This window comes from Pogona vitticeps, chromosome 2, assembly GCF_051106095.1.
Source record: "Pogona vitticeps strain Pit_001003342236 chromosome 2, PviZW2.1, whole genome shotgun sequence".
Taxonomy (NCBI): domain Eukaryota; kingdom Metazoa; phylum Chordata; class Lepidosauria; order Squamata; family Agamidae; genus Pogona; species Pogona vitticeps.
This window is the reverse complement of record NC_135784.1, coordinates 177,665,713-177,687,447: the sequence shown is the minus strand read 5'-3', so window position 1 is coordinate 177,687,447 and position 21,735 is coordinate 177,665,713. Positions and strand designations below refer to the sequence as shown.

Below are 21,735 nucleotides of genomic sequence, written 5' to 3'. Positions count from 1 at the left end.
ATATTGCTAAGAGAGGACAAAAAAACTCTCAAGTTTGTCTGTCCCAGATTATACCTAGGATAATGTTTGGAGAAGAACAAAGACCCAAGTTTTGTGAGAGAGGACCTGAGAACTTTGTTCTTGTATCAATAATTGATTCCTGGACTGTGTGTACACGCAGAGCATTCTTCCTTAAATTATTGGCACTGATCTTCTGTCTGAAGAGCTATGCATCAGGCTGGTTTATCTCAAGCAAAACCATGAAAATCCTCCCACCCCACCCTTGAGAATCAAACAAAAGAGTCCTTTCCCAGGTCTGGCAGTTGGGAGGTGCCCTTATGTCAGGCCAAAGCCTTCTAAACACTTCAAGGTGTCCAATAGCACAACACCTATTTTCAAACTGTGCGTGTCTTAATTCTGCCACAGTAACCTGCAATTGTGAATGAATACAAGAAACTGCCCCAGGGATTGATTTTCGAAATGGTATGTTCACTCAGCACATTACTTTTGTCTCCATCTGGTGGTTACACTCCTCCAAAAGGCAGCAAAAATTAACTAGGGTATTTAAAACCCTACGTATCTTGGGTAAAAAAACCTCTCCCAATTGAATACCTAGAATAAGGGATTTAGAAGGTATCCTAATTTCCCTATCCCCAAGATTGATCACTAGCTTCCGCGTGTGTGTGTGTGTGTGTGTGTGTGTGGGGGGGGGGAGTGCAGTGGTATGGCAGAAAGGATATTGTAACCTTAAATGAGGAGAGGGAGCCTGGGTGGGCACTGCGGCCCAAAATCCATCAGACAAGAAGTCTGGCCAGCCTCTTACTGTCTGAACTTTCCAGACACAGCCCCAAGCTATTCTTTCCCAATTCTGTGTGCTACAAATTCAGTTAAAATGACACTGAATTGCTCTGGACGCCAAGTGGCATGCAAATCTAGTGATGTCATAGAATACACACAGAACAGAACCCCCCGCAGCTGAATCAAGAAACCTAAATACTGTTCCAGCTTGAACGCATGTCCTTCCCCTGCTTTGCACATTGTGTATTGCAACACACTGAAGCTAGTGAGCAATCTTGGAAACAAATCAGAACACCTCCTGAATGCTTTATTCTCTCCCCAGAAATTTTACCTCGAGAGAAGAATTTTTCAAGCAACCCTGCCCCATTCCCACACATACAAAAATGAATACAGGCACAGTACATTCTTATCAAGAGTGCGCTTTTATTTTTTATTTTTTTTTACCTTTTTTGGAATTTTTTTAAACCTCAGGTTCCCTTCCCACAGCAAATGAGTGCCAAGGGAAGAGACCAACAAAAGAATCCAAACGCTCCCTCCCGCCGCCTCATCAACACATTCCAAGCACAAATTAAGAAATGCAAACTAAACCAAAAAATATATATATATTTATATATATAATTTGTCTTTTTCTCTCTGGGTTGCACCCTGGCCCCGCCTCCAAAGACGGCTGATTGGCTGGGGGGTCTCTGGCTCTCTTCAGTAAGGGGGCTGCAGGGCACGCACACACACACAGGTGGTTGGAAAAGGAGGAGGAGCATCGCTCGGTTCCACTCCCGCCCGTTGCTCCCCAAGTCTGACAGTAGAAAAATATGGCAGCTGGAGCTGCCCTTACGCCAGGCCAAAGCCCTCCGAGCACTCCTGGATGGCCAGTAGCAGCATGTGACGCAATTTCTCATAGCTCTCATAGGCAGGGAGGTCCAGCTGGTTGAAACTAGAAAAAGAAAGGAACAAACAGAGGAAGGGGGACAGATTAACCAGCTAAACTGCAATGGATACTGTTGTCGGCTGCAGTGTCTCTCTGCAATGGCCCCCTTTCCTGGGCCCCTCAAGCTTTCCAGGAATTTTAGAAAATCATAGATGTTCCAGCTCTGCTGGCAGAGCTACAAGTATTTCAGAGATCTGCAGTCCCTCCCACATTTGATACTTGGTGGTGCCTTTAGTTTGAAACCGATCTAGAATTTATGATGAACAACATGGCCCAACCATTTGAGATGGAAGTTTATCTGCACAACCCCAGAGTGCAGTCCTAATCTAGTAGAGGGACTTTTAAGATATCTACCCATCTATCTGTCTCCACCACTTTAATTAGTGGCACTTTCTTCTATTGGAGCAACCTTTGTTTCTTTTCTCCTTCACCTGCTCAACACATGCCTGCAAACTATGTCTCCAGGTAAGGAGCCACCACTAGATACTGAGGTTCGGGGGGGGGGGAAGAGAAGCTCCTGCAAAAGAATCAGATCCCTAAAGATACAGCTAAATATTATGGCTCAAAACCCTAGAGGACAGCCAATGAATTCCACATCTTGCAAAGGTTTGGGCAGATCTTACAAAGACTTACATTCCGCACTGTGGAATGTACAGTGGAATGTTGCTCTATTTAAAGTAAACATTGATTAATGATGAGGCCATTTGAGGGAATCTGAGGGCATGTTTTAGAGAAACAACACTGATGGGCAGTATCAAACACCAGCTTTCGCCCCCTTACCACGTGTGAGCAGAAGGCAGTCTGTCCGTCGAACGGTCATCTCTGTGGATTTGGAACTTCTGGATACCATTCATGCCTTCCAAGGCAGCAAAGCCTTGCAAAGGCACCTTGGACGTGCCCGTGACAAACTGCAGAAACTTTGCTCTGTCTGCCTGATCAAAGGAGCGCAGCGCTCGCCAGAACCACTGGATCTGGGGACAAGAATGAAAGAAGCAGAGTGTGGCGTCAAAACAATGGGCATCTTACAAGGTGGCATAAAGTAGTGGGGGGGGGTCTCCAGAAGATATAGATATCCTCCCTCCCCCAGCCTAAAAAGGCTACCCCAAGAAAGGATCTTGTCTGAGAAAGGAGCCATCCTGTCAGATGTCCTGAGATTAAGAATACACGTTCAGTAATTTGAATGAGTTTAACCTCCAAGTCTGACATTTAATGATCCAAGAAAACATACTGATTTTCCAGAAAATTAAGAAAAAGGAGAGGATGGTCCTCAATAGGCTACTCTGGAGAAAAAACTGCTGGAGAAACATAACCTGATGGAACCAAAACAACTAACCTGGATAGAGTTTGCCTGGTATTTGTGGTACTCTGTATTGGATTTCAGGTCATCTATGTCAATGGTTGGTAGCCCCGAGATCAGTAGCTCCAACTCTTGCTCTGTGAAAATGGAGATGAGGCGCTTGGGGATGATCTCATAGAAGCCCTCCAAGAAGGCAGCCAGCTGCTTGCGGATTGCTCCTGTCAGAAAGAAATGGCTGATTACTACCAGGAGGTATGGGGAAGAGAGAGAGAGAGAGAGAGAGAGAGAGAGAGAGAGAGATCTAAACAACACACAGCACAGGAAAGAATAGCGCTTAGATGGTAATTCTACATTCCCTGTTTGTTTAATGTTTGCATCTGTGTAACATTTACAATTTCTTTACAACTGATTGGGTGAGTTTGCCTCAAATATTGAGTAGAAAAAGGTCAATTCTTACATCACCTCACGCCAAATTCCCAAGAGATTATTTTTCTTAACATCCTCCCCTGAAACATACAGCTTGGCTTATTTGTTTGGATCATGTAAACTGACTAGGCAAAACATCAGCATCAGCAGCTCTGGGGTGTTTGCTCCCTATTTACAACTTAGTAAAGAGTGTGGGACAATTTGCAAAGGCAGGAATATTATTCTAATAGTTGCCAAGTTAGTATATAGCAGGATCACAAGCGAAGCTGAGATGAGACTAGATCCTCAGATCTCTTCCACAGAGTAGCATACTGAAGATGAAGGTGTACCTGTCATTCTCATCTGACACACCAGGTGCACATATTCTTTCTTGTTCTCCTCAGTCACAAGGATGTTGGCTCCGTTGGGCTTCAGGTCACGTACCTCACATACACCGAACTCCTGAACCTGATTGGATGGGAAGGAGGGAACAACACTGAGCAATCAGAAAGCAGGCACTATAATATTCTCTTTCTGGAAGAAGACCTGCTTTTGCCCTTCTTCACAAAGTCTTAAAGCCAAGACTTTGGGGCTCAGAACTGGGTGCTGCTTCAAACCATATTCAACTCCAAAATTTCTCCCTCAGTTTACCATTGGACAGTTGTTACTGTGAATTACAATACCATTGCAAAAGCAAATCACACCCCTTTGCCTAATAAGATAAGATCAGCAACAATCATTTGGGTATCACTGTAGATTAGATTTTCTATAGTGGTACCCAAAGGATTGTTGCTGATCTTGAAGATTTTTTAGCTGGCTGGATAGCTCAGTGGTTTAGATGTCTGGCTGAGGAGCAAGAGGTTGGCAGTTTGATTCTTCACTGTGACTCCACAAGAAGTTGAGCCAGCCTATGTGGCCTTGGGCAAGCCGCACAGTCCTCGGGAGCCCCCAAAAGAAGGGAATGGTAAACCACTTCCAAGTGTTCTCCACCTGGAAAACCCTGAAAGAGTTCAAAATAAGTCAGAATTGACTTAATGGCACCTGATGATGATGATTTTCTGGCACCATCACGCTGGATAAGAGATTTTGGGATACCAACTCCAAATTATTTATTTATTTAAAATATTTCTATATCACATTTCTCCCCAAAAGGACCCAATGGCTTTTTATGTCACAGGACCCTCACCCCATATAACATAAAGATAACCAGCTTCTAGAACCCCCTGCTGCCACAGTATTTACAAGCAGCATCCTAATTTGCAAGAATAAAATGAAACTGGGTTGAAAAGGAAAGCATTCTATTTACTGTGAGAAAAAAACTGCTTACTTTCAAGCATAAGGAATGCCAGAATACTGTATATTCTTATTCTGAAGCACAACCCTTCACCTCTCCTTCCTATAGCTCTAACACCCAGTTCTTCAGAGCATGCTCTGATGTCCTCCAAGACAGCAGGTTACTTACCTCTGTGCTGAAAGTGAGGTCATAGCCCAGTGTGGAGACATCATTCTCCAGGAGATACACCAGACCCTGGTAGAAATGGTAATCCTCACTCTCCATGTCCGTGTACCTGTGGGATGGAAGGACACCGGCAAGGTTAGGAGCAGTTTCTTTGGGAAAGAGAGATGGGCAAGGTGGGCATTTGGAACCTAAAAGAAATGCATGACTTACCTGACTGATTTGCCAAGGATATGTTTGTAGAAGGAGCGAGTGAAGTAGCATTCTAGTAACCGGTTGTCATATACAGCTTTGGCCACAATGCGCCCAACAAATTTGAAGTAGCTCAGGTGATTTGGATTACAGTGAGAGGAAGGATTGATGGTGTAGGTGACCCGGTCACCAGGCGATGTGCGGAAAAGTGCATACATAGGGTTAAACATCTCCCGTGAGATTATCATGTACCACTCTCGTAGCAGACCACCAGCATCCTGGCCCTCTTCCCCTTCAAACACAATGTACCTGATAAAAAAGAAAGGGGACAAGAATTATAAAATGCCAGTCAAATAATGGGCCTGGAAATTAAAACTAGCAGAAACCTAGTGCCTGAGGATGTTTTTAGGTATAAAATAAGGGGGAGATGGACAACAATGCATCCTTCTACACAATAAACTGGTACACGTGAAAAGACACTGGTTTCCGCAACATGCCACTATAAGAAGTTTAACAAATGGGAACAAAGAAACTGCTTACAATCTGTTTTTCATTTCCTCAGGCGATTTGCGATGCAATTCCCGGTAAGAGTCTTCAAAGACATGATCTCGTCGCACATGGACAGCCATGTCTTCTTTCCTCAGCCCCTCGTCCAGTCTTTCCAACTCTTGACGGAAATACCTACAGAAGAAGAGTAAGCATGCAGCCACCATATCCGACCGAAGGCATGTCAACCCAAGCTGGTCCAAAGAGAAGGTATCAAGAGACACTGTTCCCAGGTGTAAAAACCCTAAACCCAGGAGAGCGATTTGGCTAGATCACACCTTTTCCCTATAAGGCCTCACAGTGCGCATCAGCAGTTCTGGATTAGCCAGAACACCAATGATCTTGTGTTCTTTGAGCACAGATGAACACAGAAAGCCATTGTTGCCTTAGCACATTTTACCGTACAGCTGGTTGAAAGGGATGCAGTATGCCTCAACCTAGCAAAAGGAAACATGGAGATGGACTCACATGCTGCTAAGTTCCCACTGGATCCCACTGGCTGTGGTCCCTACTGAAGGATGTCACCACACAGATGACCCTCCCTCTTACAGAAGAGGGACTATGGAGACTTTGGGCTCCCCAAAGAGTTTTTATATATTAGCTTCTCTACACTGAAACTGGAAGGGAGAGATGGAAGACAGTATTCACCAGGAAAGGAAAACTATTACATGCTGAACGGCATAACCTCCTTCTCTGACTGGATTGGAATTTTACTACCTCAATGAGCTAATCTTAGTCAAGGGGTTGGTCACTACAGAATATGATATGCAGTTTCTTTCTTAGCTCTTGGTTCATAGTAAACTGGAAACATGACATTTATTTCTAGTAGGAATGTGATAGGTGGTCTTCTTTGCGGCTGCTTCCAGGTTGCAGAATCCCTTCCTCCAGAGGTTAGGTTGGCCCCTTCGCTCTTGTACTTTCAGCAACCAGTGAAGATCATCCTCTTTAGACCAGCTTTTAACTATTAACTGGGGCATGAAGCAGTTTTTATCTTGGGCACTGGGCATTGTTAGTATTCTGTGTATGTCTTTACTGTGTTTTTAACTATTTTAATTAACAGTTTTAATATTACTGTATTATTATGTTTCAATGTAATAATTTATTGTTTTAATCAGTTTGTGAGCTGCCTTGATTCCCTTAACTGGGAGAAAAGGTGGTATAAAAATGAAATAGTTTACAAACAGATTTATACAATGGATTTCCCATTCACGACATAAACCCACCATGCTAATTAGAGATGGCATGGGAGCAATATCATTTTCTAAGCTGGGACTTTACACTCTGTGGTAAGGAATGCTTCAAAACTCCAGGATCTCCTGCCTCTTTCCCTTTACAAGTGGGAAGTGAAGGGAGTGGGAAAAGAATGATCAACACCCCATCCTGAAACGTACTTCCGTTTGACATCGAAGTCCAACACACGTATGTAATCAACGAGGACGGCAAAGGGACCATCAGCCAAGTGGGTAGTCGACTGGCGCAGGATCTGGTTGAGCACAGTGCGGTGTGTCTCTATAGGACAGAAACACAAGGGATTTTACTGCTGTAACTAAGCTGCCCTCTCTTCCTAGTGTGCTGCAGCTTCCCCAGCTACCAGAATTTCTTCTCCCAAACAGACTCTGCAGCTAATGCTATTAATCCCATGCCCTACCAGCTCATGATCAGTATTCTTCTCATTGTATATTTGATGTTTTCCATTCCCTTCCCCAAGCAAGTGTCCAGTTCCCTTTTGAGACAGATGGCACATAAGAACCTGTGTTGTTACAAAACAATCTGTCTCAGTTGCACAGAGCTAACTCAGTACAATCTACGTTGAACTTACCTGCAAAGCGAAGGAACTTCTGTGTGTCCGGTGGAAGGCTAGAGGAGATGTGCATGGAGGAGGGCTCACGAGAGAAGAAGGGATCAAGGGAAGAGGGGGTTGCAGGTGTCAGTGGTGCAGGTGAAAGGGGTGGGGGTTCATCCTTGATGTGAGCCAGTTGGCTCTCCCGGGTGTCTCGCACAGGCGGCTTGCTTTCCCGCTCGGTCGCATGCACCAGAAAGAAGGCCTCCACTGCAGGCTGCAGCACTATTGGGGAGAACAGGAGGTAAGTTCCAAGAGGCAGGGAGAAGGGAAGCAGCCTGGCATTCCCTAGCAGCCCAGAATCTTACCAAGCACTGCATGCTGGTCATGGGACTCTTCGAGCTCCTTCAGACATTCGCCCAGCATGTCCCACAGTTCATCCAGGCTGAGTTGTTCACTGAGCAAAGGCAAATCTGGAGGGCGCTCCTCTTTCTCCTTCTCACTCTGTTGGGACCCTTCAGACACTGTAGAGAGGGGAAAAATGCTTCAGTCCATCATAACCCATTCCAAAATGCATTCAACCCAGCAGTCCAGCTTCATGAGAGGCAACATGGGCTTCAGTGTTCAGAAGTAGGGCCCTCTGCAAACAGAACGGCAGCTCCACTTTGAAGACAGTCACCCTTTCACCTCAAGTGGTTGGTACTAACCAACTGATTGGGTGTCTTGTGTGGTGGGCGATGGCTGATCCACATCCATAGGTGATTCATCTCTCCGCACAGAGCCCTCTGCCTGGTTTGATTCCGACTAAATGGGAAAGAGACACATTTGAGTGAGAGCTCCAACATCCCAGGGACCACTTTGGAACAAATGCTGAGAGATCAGCCCAAGAGCCCCCACCAGGAAGGGTAGAAAATGGACCCAACAGAACTGTACATAGTAGCCCTGCTACTTCATCTACCCTTCTGCAAAGACCAAAAGAGGTTAAACATGCCGCTACACACACACACTAACATTTGCTGAGAGGGGGGTGAACTAAACAGCACAGCTACGAGAAGATAAGCGGCAGGATTAAAAATATATATAAGCTAACAGAAAGCATGGCATGCGTGAATCTGCAAAGGCAGAGCACTTACAGCCAGGAGCGATGTGAAATACATGCACCAGGGTGGGAAAAATTCTTAGAAAGCAAAGAACAGAGGTAGACAGAGGGAAGTTGTCATCAGGCACCTTCCTGCAGGGGATAACTCATACTCAGCAAGGCCCACACACACACCGGGAATAAGGGGCAGCTCACCTCTCTCTTGAGAACAGCATTTACAATGTAGCCAGACTGAAAACCCATAATAAAACTTAATTGGATGGAGGCCGCAAAGACTCAGGTTTCTGGCCATCAGCACATTATCTCCAGAGAGATGGGCCCAAGGATTGTACACACATTACTGGTACTTGGCATTCACAAGGTACATTAGTATAGGATATACTGTCAATTCCTCCAACCCGTAAGTAAATATAGTAGTTGGGTAATAAAAAGTAATATGGTATGTGCCCAAGCCTTCAGAATCAGAGGTTCGTGAAAGCGGGCTCCAAGCCGTGCAGTGTGGGTAGAAGTGTCTTAGATTCTGCCCCAGGGCCTAAAGTGGAGAGGAGGAATGGAGGTACATGTTGGATCTATACTGGGTATACATGAACGTCAGCTCAGTCAGAGGGAAGCCCCTCCAATCTGAAGGGCTTCAGGCTGGGAAAAGAGAAGGGGAGATGGAGGCAGGCCCACAGTTCTGATTATAGACAGAGACTGAAAGGCTCAACTCAGAACTTTCTGACGTGGCAGTAGGTACTGTTGTCAGTTCCTGGTTTAAGACTTCCAACAGAGGTCACATGAATTTACCATTAACCACAGTCTGCCTGAAACACTAAAACCCAGACAGTGTCAATAACTAAGACTACAGAGCAGGTTTCTTGACCAATCACATTTGCAGCAATGCAATAATTAAACATTTATTTTTTAAAGAACAAAGAGTAGCACTAGAAAGAAAAACTTTGCAAACCTCCAACATTTTATTTGGTCAACAAGCATCTCTTTCACAGAGCACACTTTGCTTTATATTGATAGATTTGTCACCCTCCTCCCCATCTAAATAGCTGTTTCCATTGTGACACGTTGGCCACGGCTGCTCCTTTTATTTTTACTCCACTTCGGCCTAACAAGTATGCTCTCAACACACCAAGATTTCCCAAATTACACCAAGCTTTTCACCCAACTGTCCCAGATCAAGCAGAAAAAAAAACATGCCACAGAAAGAAACACCTCCTTGTCATTCCCCCATGCCACCCACTCACCCCACAAAACTATTTTAAAACCTAAGGCAGGGAAATAAGTATTAATTGGTATGAAGGCTAAGCACATCCACAAAATAATAAAAAAGGGGGGAAGGAAAACAGGGAAGGAAATTAAGGAAATGCTAGGACAGTGGTAATACAGAACACTGAGCAAAAATGTGCTTCTATGAGTGAAAAGCTCAGAGATCACAATTTGTTAAAAGCTGCTGTGCAAATATTCAATTAAGATCCTTCAAATCTGTTGTCACTCTGCAGAAGGCAAAAACTACAGAAATCCAGTGGAAGGGAATTAAGGAGGGATAAGAGAGCAGCCAAAGAGTACACATAAGCCAGGTACAAAGAGGAAGAGGGTTTCTCTCTACAACCAGCCCTTTTCAATCCCTCCACATATATACACAGAGTCTGGAACAGAGGCCAGCCCACCCCCTTTGGAGGACAACTCCTGTAGGGAGAAACTGTGCAGGTAAGGCTAACTGCACAAAGTGGGTCGCTTCACTGGCAGGTTTCTGTTGTGCAACTGGTCATGCAACAGATTTTTCAAACTGTGCACAATGGACACCCCATCGAAGGAGGCAACTGCTTCCATGATTCCTTTCCACATACAGTGGGGTCTCTACTTAAGAACGTCCCTACTTAAGAACAATCCAACTTAAGAACAGCTCCATTTGCTAAATTTTGCTTATACTTGAGAACAGAAATCCAAGATAAGAACAGGAAAAAAAACCTTTCCTGCTCTTTTTTTAACCTTAGGTCATCTTAGGTTAAAAAAAAAAATTCTCCCCCTAGTGGTAGAGTACGTAGTAACCAGCTTTGCATTAGTTCCTATGGGAACTAATGCTTCAATGTACGAACGCACCTCTACATAACAAAAAACAGCCAGAACGGATTAATTGGTTTTCAGTCCATTCCTATGGGAAATTTTGCTTCAACTTAAGAACGTTTCAACTTAAGAACACCATTCCAAAATGGATTAAGTTCTTAAGTAGAGGTTCCACTGTAGTTTCTATGGACAGAAAAGAGCAGATACGGATTAAATGGTTTTCAATGCATTCCTATGGGAAATGCAGATTCAACATAAGAACTTTTCAACTTGAGAACCACCTTCCAATACGGATTAAGTTCTTAAGTAGAGACCCCAGTAGTTTCTCCCAGCAGGATTCTGACCTCTATGATTAGGAGTCCAAGGCAGCAAAGAACCCACCCCAGGCTGAGAGGCTCTGATGACAAACCAGATAGGCATTAAAAAAAGAAAGAAAGAGAAAGAGGGAGAGAGAGAGAGAGAGAGAGAGGAGAAGTGATGGAAAAAAGAAATGTAAAAGAATAAAAAAAGGGCAATTGAAATAAACAAAATGAGTGGCCTACAAGCGCCACAGGCATCATGCTAACCGTTGTTGCTTGCTGCTGCCTCCGGGCCCTCTGACCCTCACGTACCATTTGTATAATGGCGTCAGCCTCAGCCTCCAGCTGCCGAACAGCGGCCTGGATGCTGCTAACTGAGCCCAGACCGGAAGTACCTGCAGAAAGAGTGCCAGGGAGAAAAGGAGAGTGAAGGTTGCGTTCTGCAGCCAAGACTTTCACAGACTTCATCCTCATTTGAGCTCCAGACTCCAGTGTACGATAAGCCTGTGAGAATCGGGAAGCACTCAACTGCTTGGCCCCATCCCTGGACTCCCCCCCCCCCCCCGACACGCTGGCAGCTCAACACGGCTTCGTCAGACACTTCTGGCCTGCCCCTCACCTACCTAGCCTGCCTGTCTGTTTGGCCTTCTTGTTGGCACGGCGTGTGTCATCCCGCAGCTGAATGATGACCTGCAGCACCCTTAAGAAAAACTTTTGTGTGGAGGTCTTAGAGGTCAGCATGGACATGGAGGGGAGTTGCAGTTCCCGACCACCCAGTGGGCGCTTTTGTGAGGCCACAATCACCACGTTCTCGGCAATGTCAAATCTGCGAAAGAGGGAGGAAGAAAAAGGAAGGAATGGAGGTCAGTGGAGGCCACTCACAAGGAGGAGCGAGAAGGGTGGGAAGTTCGAAGGAGGCTCACCTGCTCTGCATCTTGCCTTTCAACTTGGTGGTCTGGGGCTGCTCCTCGGGGAGCCCGTCCGGCGACAAGATCTCACACTGGGCTCGGCGCTGCTGCTCTAAGTTGTACTCTCGCAGCTCAGCCAAGAGTGTACCTGCAAAGGGGTGTTAAGGCTGAGACCGACCCTATGGTGCTGGAGGGAAATAAACATGCCCTTCCATGTTCTATTCAAGAGAACCTGTGCTCCGCCCTTCTGCTGTTTAATGGACCCAAGAGAGCTAACAATGTATTAAGGAAGGTAAAGCTGACCCTCTAAATGCGGAAAGATAGTGCGGCAGACAGTTAAAAGCAGCACAGAAAACAAAACAATAAAATGCCTACCTAAGCTAAAACTGCTTTCACTGGGGGTGTAAACAAAGAATGGCTTGTGGGAGAAAACTCCCACAACTAGGGAATGGACATAGAAAAGATCCTCTCATGTGTCCCAATCAAACAAACATGAATCAGCACTGGGGAAGAGAGGGCAGTTTCCCCCATCCGATTCTGGGGGGACAGAAAAGGTGATCTTGTGCTGAAAGCCACTGTAGGGTTTTAATAGGCAGCAACCAGAACTCTTTAAAAAAAACTGCATCGAGAAACATACAGGTAACCAACCAGTGCAGCATATGATGTGCTCACAGAGCTGGTTTCCTTCCTGTGAGCACATCAGTGGCAGATGTCTGGATAATTAAAAGCTTCCAAACGCTCTGCAGAGATAGCCCCATGTAGAGTATACTGTGGCAGTTCAATTCTGGTATAACATTTTACTTTACGGTAGCTTGGTATGATCTCTCCATAAACAGGCAAAGCTGACACACTGGTCTAAGGTTGGCTATCCACTCTATCCCAAGACAAGGATGGGACTAAGGGAATCTCCAAGCCACAGATTCTATCTTTCAAAATGACAGCTAGCCCCTCCAGAAATGGCTGAGGTCCTGCATCAGGAAAAGTTATCCCTCCCCACCTTCTTCAACTTGGAGAAGGTAGAAGAGGAGTTCCAAGAACAGCTGAAGCTCTTGACAGCCTGGAAGGTGGCCTTCCTGTTCATGAGAATGACAGGTTACCCACCTGTAATTGTAGTTCTTCGAGTGGAACTCTGTGGTTCACACCCTGGGTGATCCGCGCCTGTGCAGAGCTTCATCAGAAAGTTCTAGAGCTTCTACGGTAGCAAAAAACACATTGGAACAAGGCCCCTCCCCTCTCGTATAAGTACCTTGGTGCCAAGACTCCCTTTTCAGTTGTGTCAACCGCCGCTACATTAAGCAGAATGGCGTGATAGTGGGGAGGACAGGCAGGATGTGTGAACCACAGAGGTCTACTCGAAGAACTACAATTACAGGTGGGTAACCTGTAGTTCTTCTTCGTGGCCTCTGTGAATCACACCCTGGGTGACTAAAAAGCTGTCTTACCCAGAGGCAGGGTGTCACGCCAAGGTAGAGGCTAGAATAGCATGTCCAAAGACCGCATCAGACTTCTGCCGGAGATCAAGTCTATAATGCTCGGTGAAAGTGGACGGCTGTGCCCAGGTGGCAGAGATGCAGACGTCTGGAAGAGGTACGCCGCATAGGAATGCCGTAAAGGTCGCCACTGCTCTGGTGGAGTGAGGGCAAATCACTTCGGGATTGGTTTGCGTGCCAGCTGATACGCAAAGTGAATGGTTGAAGTGACCCATCTAGATATAGTTTGAGACGTCACCTGGCGACCTTTAGTAGGTGATTGGTGACTTATGAAAAGTCAAGGTGCATGGGACATAAAAGGCAAGGGCTCGCCTAACGTCTAAAGTATGGAGGATTCTTTCTTGTGATGGGAAGAAGGAATGAAAGATAAACGGCTGAGAGAGATGGAACTGAGATATGACTTTGAGGAGGAAAGAAATATTCATGGATAGTTTGACTTTGTCCAGAAAAAACTGTAAATAAGGATAGTCATGATCTAAGGCAGCTAAATCACTAGCTCATTGAGCTGAGGTGATGGCGACGAGGAAAACTGTTTTAAAGGTAAGTAACCATAAATCAGTTGAAGCTAAAGGTTGGAAAGGAGCTTTAGTAAGTTGTTGTAGTACTAATGTTAGTGACCATTGCGGGGAAAGTGGGCAGGTATCTGGGTAGATATGAGATAGACCTTTAAGAAAACGTTTCAATGTTGGATGCTTGAAGAAATCAGCTGCCGGAGACTTAGGGGGCTGATAAGAAACTATGGTGGAGAGGTAAACTCTCAAAGAAGAGAGGGAAAGACTGCCAGACTTGAGATGAAGCAAAAAACGTAGAACAGTAGCAAGTGATGGGCTGATAGAAGGCAATGAAGAAACTTCAACGAAAGATTTGAATCTGTTCCATTTATACAGGTAAGCCTTTCTAGTGGAGGGCTTCTTTGATTGACGGAGGATGTTCATTAGCGAGGTGGAATTGTCCACGCTGCCAGTGCAGAACAGGTAAGTCTGGGTGGAGTACTTGGCCGTTGTTCTGCGTGAGGAGGTGGGGCAGGCGAGGGAGGTGGTGAATGTCTGATGAGAGATTGCGAAGAGAAACCAGGGTTGTCTTGGCCACCAAGGGGCTATAACGATGGCATCGGGTTTGTCTTGTAGGCGAACCACAACCTTGTGGAGAAGCGGCAATGGCGGAAAAAAGTAAGTGAGGGTCTTGGGCCATCGGCCGACGAACGCATTTCCTTGGGAGTGTTTACGAATGCCGGCTTGGGAGCAGTATTGTTTGCGCTTTCGATTCACACGGGAGGCGAAGAGGTCGAGAGTTGGTTAGCCTCATCGTTCGCATAGGCAAAGAAAAACTGATTGGTATAACTCCCATTCGTGAGCTTGAGAGTTTGTGCGGCTGATTAGATTGGCCAAGTCGTTGTTGTGGCTGGCAATGTGTAAAGCCGTGAGGTAGGTATAATGTGCCAGGCACCACTCCCAGAGGTCAACTACTAAATAGAGGAGACTTGGAGAGTGGGCGCCACCTTGTTTCAGAATATAGTACATCACCGTGGTGTTCTTGGTGGCAATTTGTACCATCTTGCCAGCAAGGAGATTTCCGAAAGCTTTGTAAGCTTTTATATCTGCCAACAGCTCTAATTAGTTGATGTGAAGCAATTTCTCTTTGGAAAACCACTTGGCGTGGATTTTGAGAGATTTGCAATGAGCTCCCCAGCCTGTGAGGTGACCTGTATTTGTGTATACAGGTGACCTGTATTTGTGGTCGTGGTTGTCGGAACGGCCGCCCAATGGATAGGTTAGGAGGAAAACGCCACCACTGAAGTTCAGAGGTGAGTTCTGGGGTGACCCTTAAAAGAGTGTGATGAGGGTCTATGAGAGGGCAAGAAACCACGACTGAAGAGATCTCATCTTGAGACGTACGTGCTGCACTACTGAAGTCATGAGTCTATGGTGGCTAGTACACGTTGCGCAGTCAAGGCAGGTACCATAGAATGAAGAATGAAAACTTGAAGTAATACAATGAGATTTTCTCTCTTGTCTGGAGGAAGAAAGGTGCGAGCTTGTGTGGAATCTATGCATGCACCTATATAATAATCTTTGTAGGTTTAAAATTTGATTTTTGTTCATTGACAGCGAGACTGAGATCGTGAAGCAGGGTAAGGGTGAAGTGAGTGTCTTGTTGGGCCTTGTGATGGGAATGAGCTACAAGGAGCCAATCGCTGATATATTGAAATATGAGAATTTTTTGCAACCTGAGATAAGCAGCTACTGGTCCCATGCACTTGGTGAATACTCTTGGAGCTGTTGCAAGGCCAAAAGGAAGCCTTTTGAATTGGTAGGCTTGTGATCCTAGCTGAAATTCAAGGAATTTTCTGTATGAAGGATGTATGGAAGTATGCGTGTTTGAGATCTATGACAGTGAACCAGTCGTTTTTGCAGAGTAAACGGAGAACTGATTTGAGGGTAACCATATGGAATTTTGTGGTAATGATGTATTTGTTTAACTCTCACAGGTCTAAGATAGGACGAAGACCTCCATCCTTTTTGGGTACGGTGAAATAGCAAGAGAAAAACCCTTTGTTGTGTTGTGAGACAGGTTGTGTGGCGTCTTTGAGGAGTAAATTTCTTATTTCCTCTTGTAGGGTTGGAGATGGTGGAGTGATTATGTGTGTTACCAGATGAAGTTGGAAGAAATGGATGCGGTAGCCGTCCCGGATGATGGACAGTACCCAGGCATCTGTAGTGATGGATTCCCAGACACGTAGGTGTTTCCAGAGGGCAGGATAGGTGGAGTGGTATGTGATCTTGGTCATGGGAGCATCAAGTGTGATGTTTGGGCTTGCGGTCGTTGAACCTAGTTGGCGGGGTTTATTTCTTTGATTTCTGAAATAGGGTGTATAAGATGTTTGTTCTGGAGGTTCACGTTGGAATTTTTGATATGAATTGTATGGTTGTCTCCATTGATTTTCTTGGGGGCATTGTTGGTAAGATGGATAAACTCCCCAACGTCTAGATGCTGATATTTTCTTTTGCATGTTTTCCAAAATATCATCAGTTTCAGCATTAAAGAGGCCTGCCTCATCGAATGTAAGGTCTTCAATATGTGTGCAGCCATGCTCAGCCAGGCCAGCTGTCCTTAGCCAAAAGAAACGTCATAAGGCTACTGAAGTGGCCACTGACTTTGCTGTGGCGTCTACCGTGTGCCTAGCAGAAAGCATCTGTTGTTTGACAACGGAAAGACCTTCTTGCTGAAAGGTTTGGGTGACTACTTTTTTATCTTCGACAAAGGGTGACATATTATCCTTAAGGAAATGCTGATATGCCCCCATGGCTCCCCGGTAGTTAGTGACATGCATGGTGAACGCTGCTGATGAATAAAGCCATCTTCCCATTGAGTCAATCCTTCCACTGTCTTTTATTTGGTGGTATGAGGGTTTGTTGATGTTGAGATCTGAATTGTGGGGCTTCAACAAAAATAGTTTTGAGCTGGTTGTTTTTGAAGAAATAGAGCTCCAGGATGATGGACTCTGTAGAGATTATCGATTCGTTTAGACATGGTATGGGAAGAGGCTGGTTTTGTCCAGGATCGTTGAGTGGTGCTCAGTAGAGACGGAAGCATCGAGATGTGTACTGGAGTAGTTGTATCTTTAGAGATTGGGTCATATAGATCGGGGTCCCCAACCCCTGGTCTATGGCCCGGTGCTGGTCTGTGGGCTTCCTTGAACTGGGCTGCAGACATGGATCTCCAGCCTCCTACAAGCACACAAGGTGGGTGTGTTGCGCTCACAGGTGGGGATGTTGTGCTCGTGCGCATGCGTGCAAGCATGACACACCCCTCTGCAAGTGCAACACGCCCACCTCCGAGCACGGGGGTGTCCCCACTCTCATGCATGGAGCCCGCACCCCCCAACTGGTCTGTGTTCCAAAAAAGGTTGGGGACTGCTGGTATAGATGATTGGCCATCTGTCGAAGAACGGTGGATTTGGAGAATGAGAGGCAGCCATACGGATCATAAGTTGCCCATACGTTTGGAAGTCTTCTGCCAGTGATGGTGGGTCGGCATCAACAAGGTCGTATTCCGGTGAGGTAAGTAATACTGACAGCGTCTGAGGTCTGGATCCGTTATCGGAATGATTGGGATCGCGTTGGGAGTTGATGGATTGTCAATTGACTTTGGTGTCAATAGGTTGAGTGTCATAGTATTGATGTTTGCGGCTCAATGTCAATGGAGGCAGCATGTCCACGGACATTTGTCGGTGTTGAGGATTTTTGATATCGAGAGATGTTATCTGAGTGTCCATGGATGTCATTTGATATGGTTGAACGTTAGTGTCGAACTCGGGGTAATAGTGATGTCAAGTTCAATGGCTTGGTTCTATCAGGCGACGGAAATCGTGCGTCGACAGAGGGACAGAACGAGTGTCCATGGACCAGGATGGATATCGAGGATCATCAATATCAGAGCCTGTGTCTCGGTGATGTTGAAATGGAGGCTGTTGATGAGCTGGTAAAGCAGTGGAGTGTATAAACACTGGAGATGCCAAGCAATAGAAATGATTTCCCTTGTCTGGATTAGTGGGAAAATACAGCCTCGCATGTAGAAGAAAACTGCTCGACCGTCCTGGGTCTTTTAAGTGCCAGGTAGGGAGCAGGTTGGAGTTGATGTAGGTCACAGTGATATGGCCGTTTTGACACCAATGGCTGTCGAGATCGAGGCCCGCCATGAGAAGGTATGGCCGAGCTGGATAGAGCAACTGGCTGACTGGTGGTTGCGGTTTGTCCGGTCGAGAACTGGTCGGGGCAAATGGCAACCCGGTGAGAGTGCTGAACGCAGATCTGAGCCATGCGTGATGAAATAGATGGCTCCAGGGACTGTCTCAGAGGCAGTTGTGGTGGATAATCAGATGTTACCATATAAGGTATGGTCTCAGTTGTTGTTCGGAGTTGACCCTGTCAGGTGAAGCAACTACGGAAGGGTTGCTGGAAAGAACAGAGTGTTGAAGACCGGGAGAAGTTGTTAATCGATGAACTGTCATCTGATTCCGGTGACTGGGAGAAGGGTTGATGAGAAGGGATTCTGTCATCGTCAGGAGGTGAACCAATAGATTGATTCGGCAGTCTGTTGAGGCTGCTGAGAAATGACTGCAGCTTTAGATTTATGCTGTTTAGGTCTTTTAAGTGGAGGAGGCTCCATAACCAAAGAGGCTTCGGTGGACATTTGACGTTTAGTGGAGAGATTCGATATCGAGGATTTTGGTATTGAGTGCTTGAATTTATGGTTTTTGAAGTTTTAGATGAACTGAATGAAGCGTCGGAGTGGGATGGTGTGGTCGATGGATGTTGTTTTGAGGCATCAGAAAGAGCCTTCTCCATTGCTTTGGTTTGTGAGGTAGCCTTACAAGAGGTTGGACCATTTTGGTTGGTTGAAGGGATTGCTCCCAAAGACGGAGTTTTAATATGAATAAGCGAGAACAGAGGACTCCATGCTTGAAGTTCTTACAATGTTGGCAGGAGGACGTCTGGTGTGCCTCTTCCAAGCAAAAAAAGACATTTGGCGTGGCCGTCGGAGAGAGGTATTTTGTTATCACAGACCACGCAAGTGTTTAAATGGGCACAAAAGGGCCACGATTAGGAGAAAATAATTTAAGGAGAAAAAAATGATGATGGCGGGTGCTGTGGCCAGGGGCCAAGCGAAGTAGAAAAGAAAGGATCTCTGATAATGAATTTGATCTAAAAGTTTAAAGGAAAAAAGATTGATAACAGAAAGGAATCAAGAATAAACTCTCTGTTTTACTCACAGAAGGAGAACTATGAGGCTCTCAAAATGGTGGTTGAAAGAAACTGAAAGGGGAGCCTTGGCCCAAGGTACTTATACAAGGGGGAGGGGCCTTATTCTAATGTGTTTTTTGCTACCACAGAAGCTCTAGAACTTTCCAGTGAGGCTCTGCGCGGACGCGGATCACCCAGGGCCACAAAGAAGAAGCTAGGCCCTTTTAAACATTACTCACAGCATGTATCCCTCCAGTCCACTTCTCAAGGTATTCCATTACTCCACCTCTACTGTTAAGCCAAGCGCTGAAAAGTCTAGAGACAGCACAGGGCTTCCCAACCTTGGGTCCCAGATCTCTTTGGATAACAACTCCCAGAACTCCTGGCCAGCACACTGAGTGGTGAACAGAGTTTTATTCCAGGGACATCTGGGGACCCAAGATTGGAAACCACTGCTTTAGCTGAATGCCACTGCTTCTGTCTTCAATCTGTAACTCCCTACTGCATGAAACAGGCAGCCATGGCTATTAAAAAACAAACAAACCACAGTCCGCACCCTATATATGGCCTCTCCCTAGTCCTCTCCTCTCCTTACCTATCTGTTTGCACAGAGTGTAGCCCAGCTGGCGGGCCCCATTCAGCAGGAGCTTGAGGACAGTGTCCCGTGTGGCTGGGTCACCTCGTGAGAGCTGCAAAAGAACATTGGCAGCATCTTCCAGGCCTTCTTCAGAGCAAGAGTGAGATGTCAGCACCTGGAATGGAAATGAAAAAGTGTGCTTACTACTTTTGAGAGATGGAAGGTTTGAACATTGTGGCCTTTCCCAGAACTCCGCAAATAACTCACCTCCACAGATAGCTGTAGCTGGTTCTCTGTAAGGCCCGAAGCTGCCATTTTGCTGTCAGTCCCACCACCACCACCTCCTCCTCCTCCTCCTTCACTCCCCTTGGCTGGTGATTTGCTGTTTTTTGTGACAGCTATAAGGAAAACAAGGTACAAGTTAGTACCTTCTTAGGATGCGAAGATCAATCAGAAGGGGCATGGCTGAGAAAAGGCAACCTACCTTTGCAAGTCCAAGCCTCTACTGTGCATCCCCCCCCACTCCTACCTAGCAGCCTTGGTGGCTTTATTGGAAAAGCCCTTTAAGGTAGAAATATTGTCTATAACCTCTCCCAAATCATTTCTCATTATCAAGTCAAGAGATCTCAGGTTGTAGCAATTCTATGGGAGCATGGACCTAGCACAAGCTAGCTCTTGTGGCTGTAATATACGGAATATGTATGTAATACACTGAATATGTATGTGCAATGATACCGATGGAAGCATTAAAAGTCTGTGATTGGTAGAATAGCTGGAATCAAGAGTGCAGTGTCTTTCAGGGTTCCTTGCTCAACACTGGAAAGAAAAACATTAGGCTTCCCTCCTTCTCCCCCCCCCCCAATTAACAGAAGACTTACTGGACACAGCGGTGGGGACCGTAGACGTCGCTGTTACTGTGGCAGTGCCAGAAGTGGCAATAGACGCTGCTGTTGCAGCTGCGGTTGCAGCAGCAACAGCTGCAGCAGCAGCCAGGGCAGGTGCAGGTGCCGGGGTGGTGGTTGCAGCAGCGGCAGCCGCGGCGGCAGCAGCAGCAGTAGTGGCAGCAGCAGCAGCATGATTGGCTGCCCCCTCCGCTGCAGTCTTGTTCTCCGGCAGAGCAATGGAGATGAGCGACAGAAGGCGCAACAGCTTCTCTGTCAGCAAGGAGCTCCGCCTGATCACTGGGTGGGAGAGCATGTTCATCAACTGGCCCAGAGGAGATGCTTCAAGGCTGTAGGGGGAGCTTTCTCCCTCAGAGCCAGCGCTCACAGGCACAGATTTGATAGAGTTCTTGCCCTTACGGCTTACGTTCATGTTATCCAGTTTGACTAACAAGTCCCAGAAGTCAGTGGAGATGCCGCTAGATCCTGTTTGACCCGGGCAGGGGCTGCCTGACTGCTTGGTGCCTCGCTCCCGTTCACTGTCACAGTTGGTCTCTTTGGTCCGCTGCTGTGTGAAGTGGCTGGGGAACACCTGGAAAGGCGGGTGGTCAGGGAGGAAGAAAAGAAGGCTCAAGTCATGCTCTGGGACCACTTCCTGAATCTGTGGGTGAATTCAAGCCTCACTTCCACAGGGTTATTGACTAGCTTCTCCCCACTGCATCAAAATCCAGTGCTAAGACTACTTCAATATTTCTACCCTCTCCCCAAATTCCACACTGATCACACATTCTAGGACAAAACACACACCGAACAAATGCGAAGGGACAGTTACAACATCATTCCCAGTAGATGATATTCCTCCAGCAATACATGCAGACACCTTAACACCAATGGCAGCTAACGAGCAGCTCAGCATCAATTGCAAGCAGCCTATCTCATCTGGAATGAAAGGCACAAAGGAGAACACCTCCCACACCCAGCCTCACTTCAGGATAGGAATGTCCCTCTGAACAAGAAACTTCATGCCTACAACATCTTGGCTATTCCCTACAGACTACACAAACTCCTGCTTTGAGGTCGCATTGCCCCAGACTTGCAGTTGCACCTTTGATCAGATTAAGATACAACGAGCAAGGGGAGATCATATGATGCCATTTGCCCACGACTTCTCAGCCAAATTCTGATGGGGCAATTATGCAGAAAATAGAGACCATAACATATATGGCATCATACAGACTCCTTGCATTTGTCCTTACCCTCCAGGTCTAGTAAGGCTGCCTTCATGCTTGGACTTGGGTTCA

General features: G+C 46.2%; 1 protein-coding gene across 34 annotated transcripts in view; it reads right to left on the bottom strand.

Moving 5' to 3' along the window:
- Window positions 1-1,180: 1,180 nt before the first annotated feature.
- Window positions 1,181-21,735, bottom strand: part of HUWE1 (HECT, UBA and WWE domain containing E3 ubiquitin protein ligase 1) — a 133,401-nt gene continuing 112,846 nt past the window's right edge. For 31 of the 34 annotated variants that reach the window (XM_078386529.1, XM_078386518.1, XM_078386523.1 and 28 more), the window contains 17 exons: window positions 20,432-21,026; window positions 19,821-19,951; window positions 19,572-19,728; window positions 11,758-11,890; window positions 11,458-11,660; window positions 11,102-11,229; window positions 8,086-8,182; window positions 7,747-7,902; window positions 7,418-7,663; window positions 6,990-7,107; window positions 5,593-5,733; window positions 5,074-5,361; window positions 4,867-4,972; window positions 3,755-3,872; window positions 3,036-3,217; window positions 2,483-2,673; window positions 1,181-1,708 (listed from right to left, as the gene is read on the bottom strand). In XM_078386529.1, the coding sequence (XP_078242655.1) occupies window positions 1,606-1,708; window positions 2,483-2,673; window positions 3,036-3,217; window positions 3,755-3,872; window positions 4,867-4,972; window positions 5,074-5,361; window positions 5,593-5,733; window positions 6,990-7,107; window positions 7,418-7,663; window positions 7,747-7,902; window positions 8,086-8,182; window positions 11,102-11,229; window positions 11,458-11,660; window positions 11,758-11,890; window positions 19,572-19,728; window positions 19,821-19,951; window positions 20,432-21,026 (3,093 nt within the window). In that variant the 3' untranslated portion in view covers window positions 1,181-1,605. The remainder of the gene's footprint in view (window positions 1,709-2,482; window positions 2,674-3,035; window positions 3,218-3,754; window positions 3,873-4,866; window positions 4,973-5,073; window positions 5,362-5,592; window positions 5,734-6,989; window positions 7,108-7,417; window positions 7,664-7,746; window positions 7,903-8,085; window positions 8,183-11,101; window positions 11,230-11,457; window positions 11,661-11,757; window positions 11,891-19,571; window positions 19,729-19,820; window positions 19,952-20,431; window positions 21,027-21,735) is intronic. The other 3 variants (XM_072991400.2, XM_072991406.2, XM_078386533.1) reach the window with 1 other exon arrangement.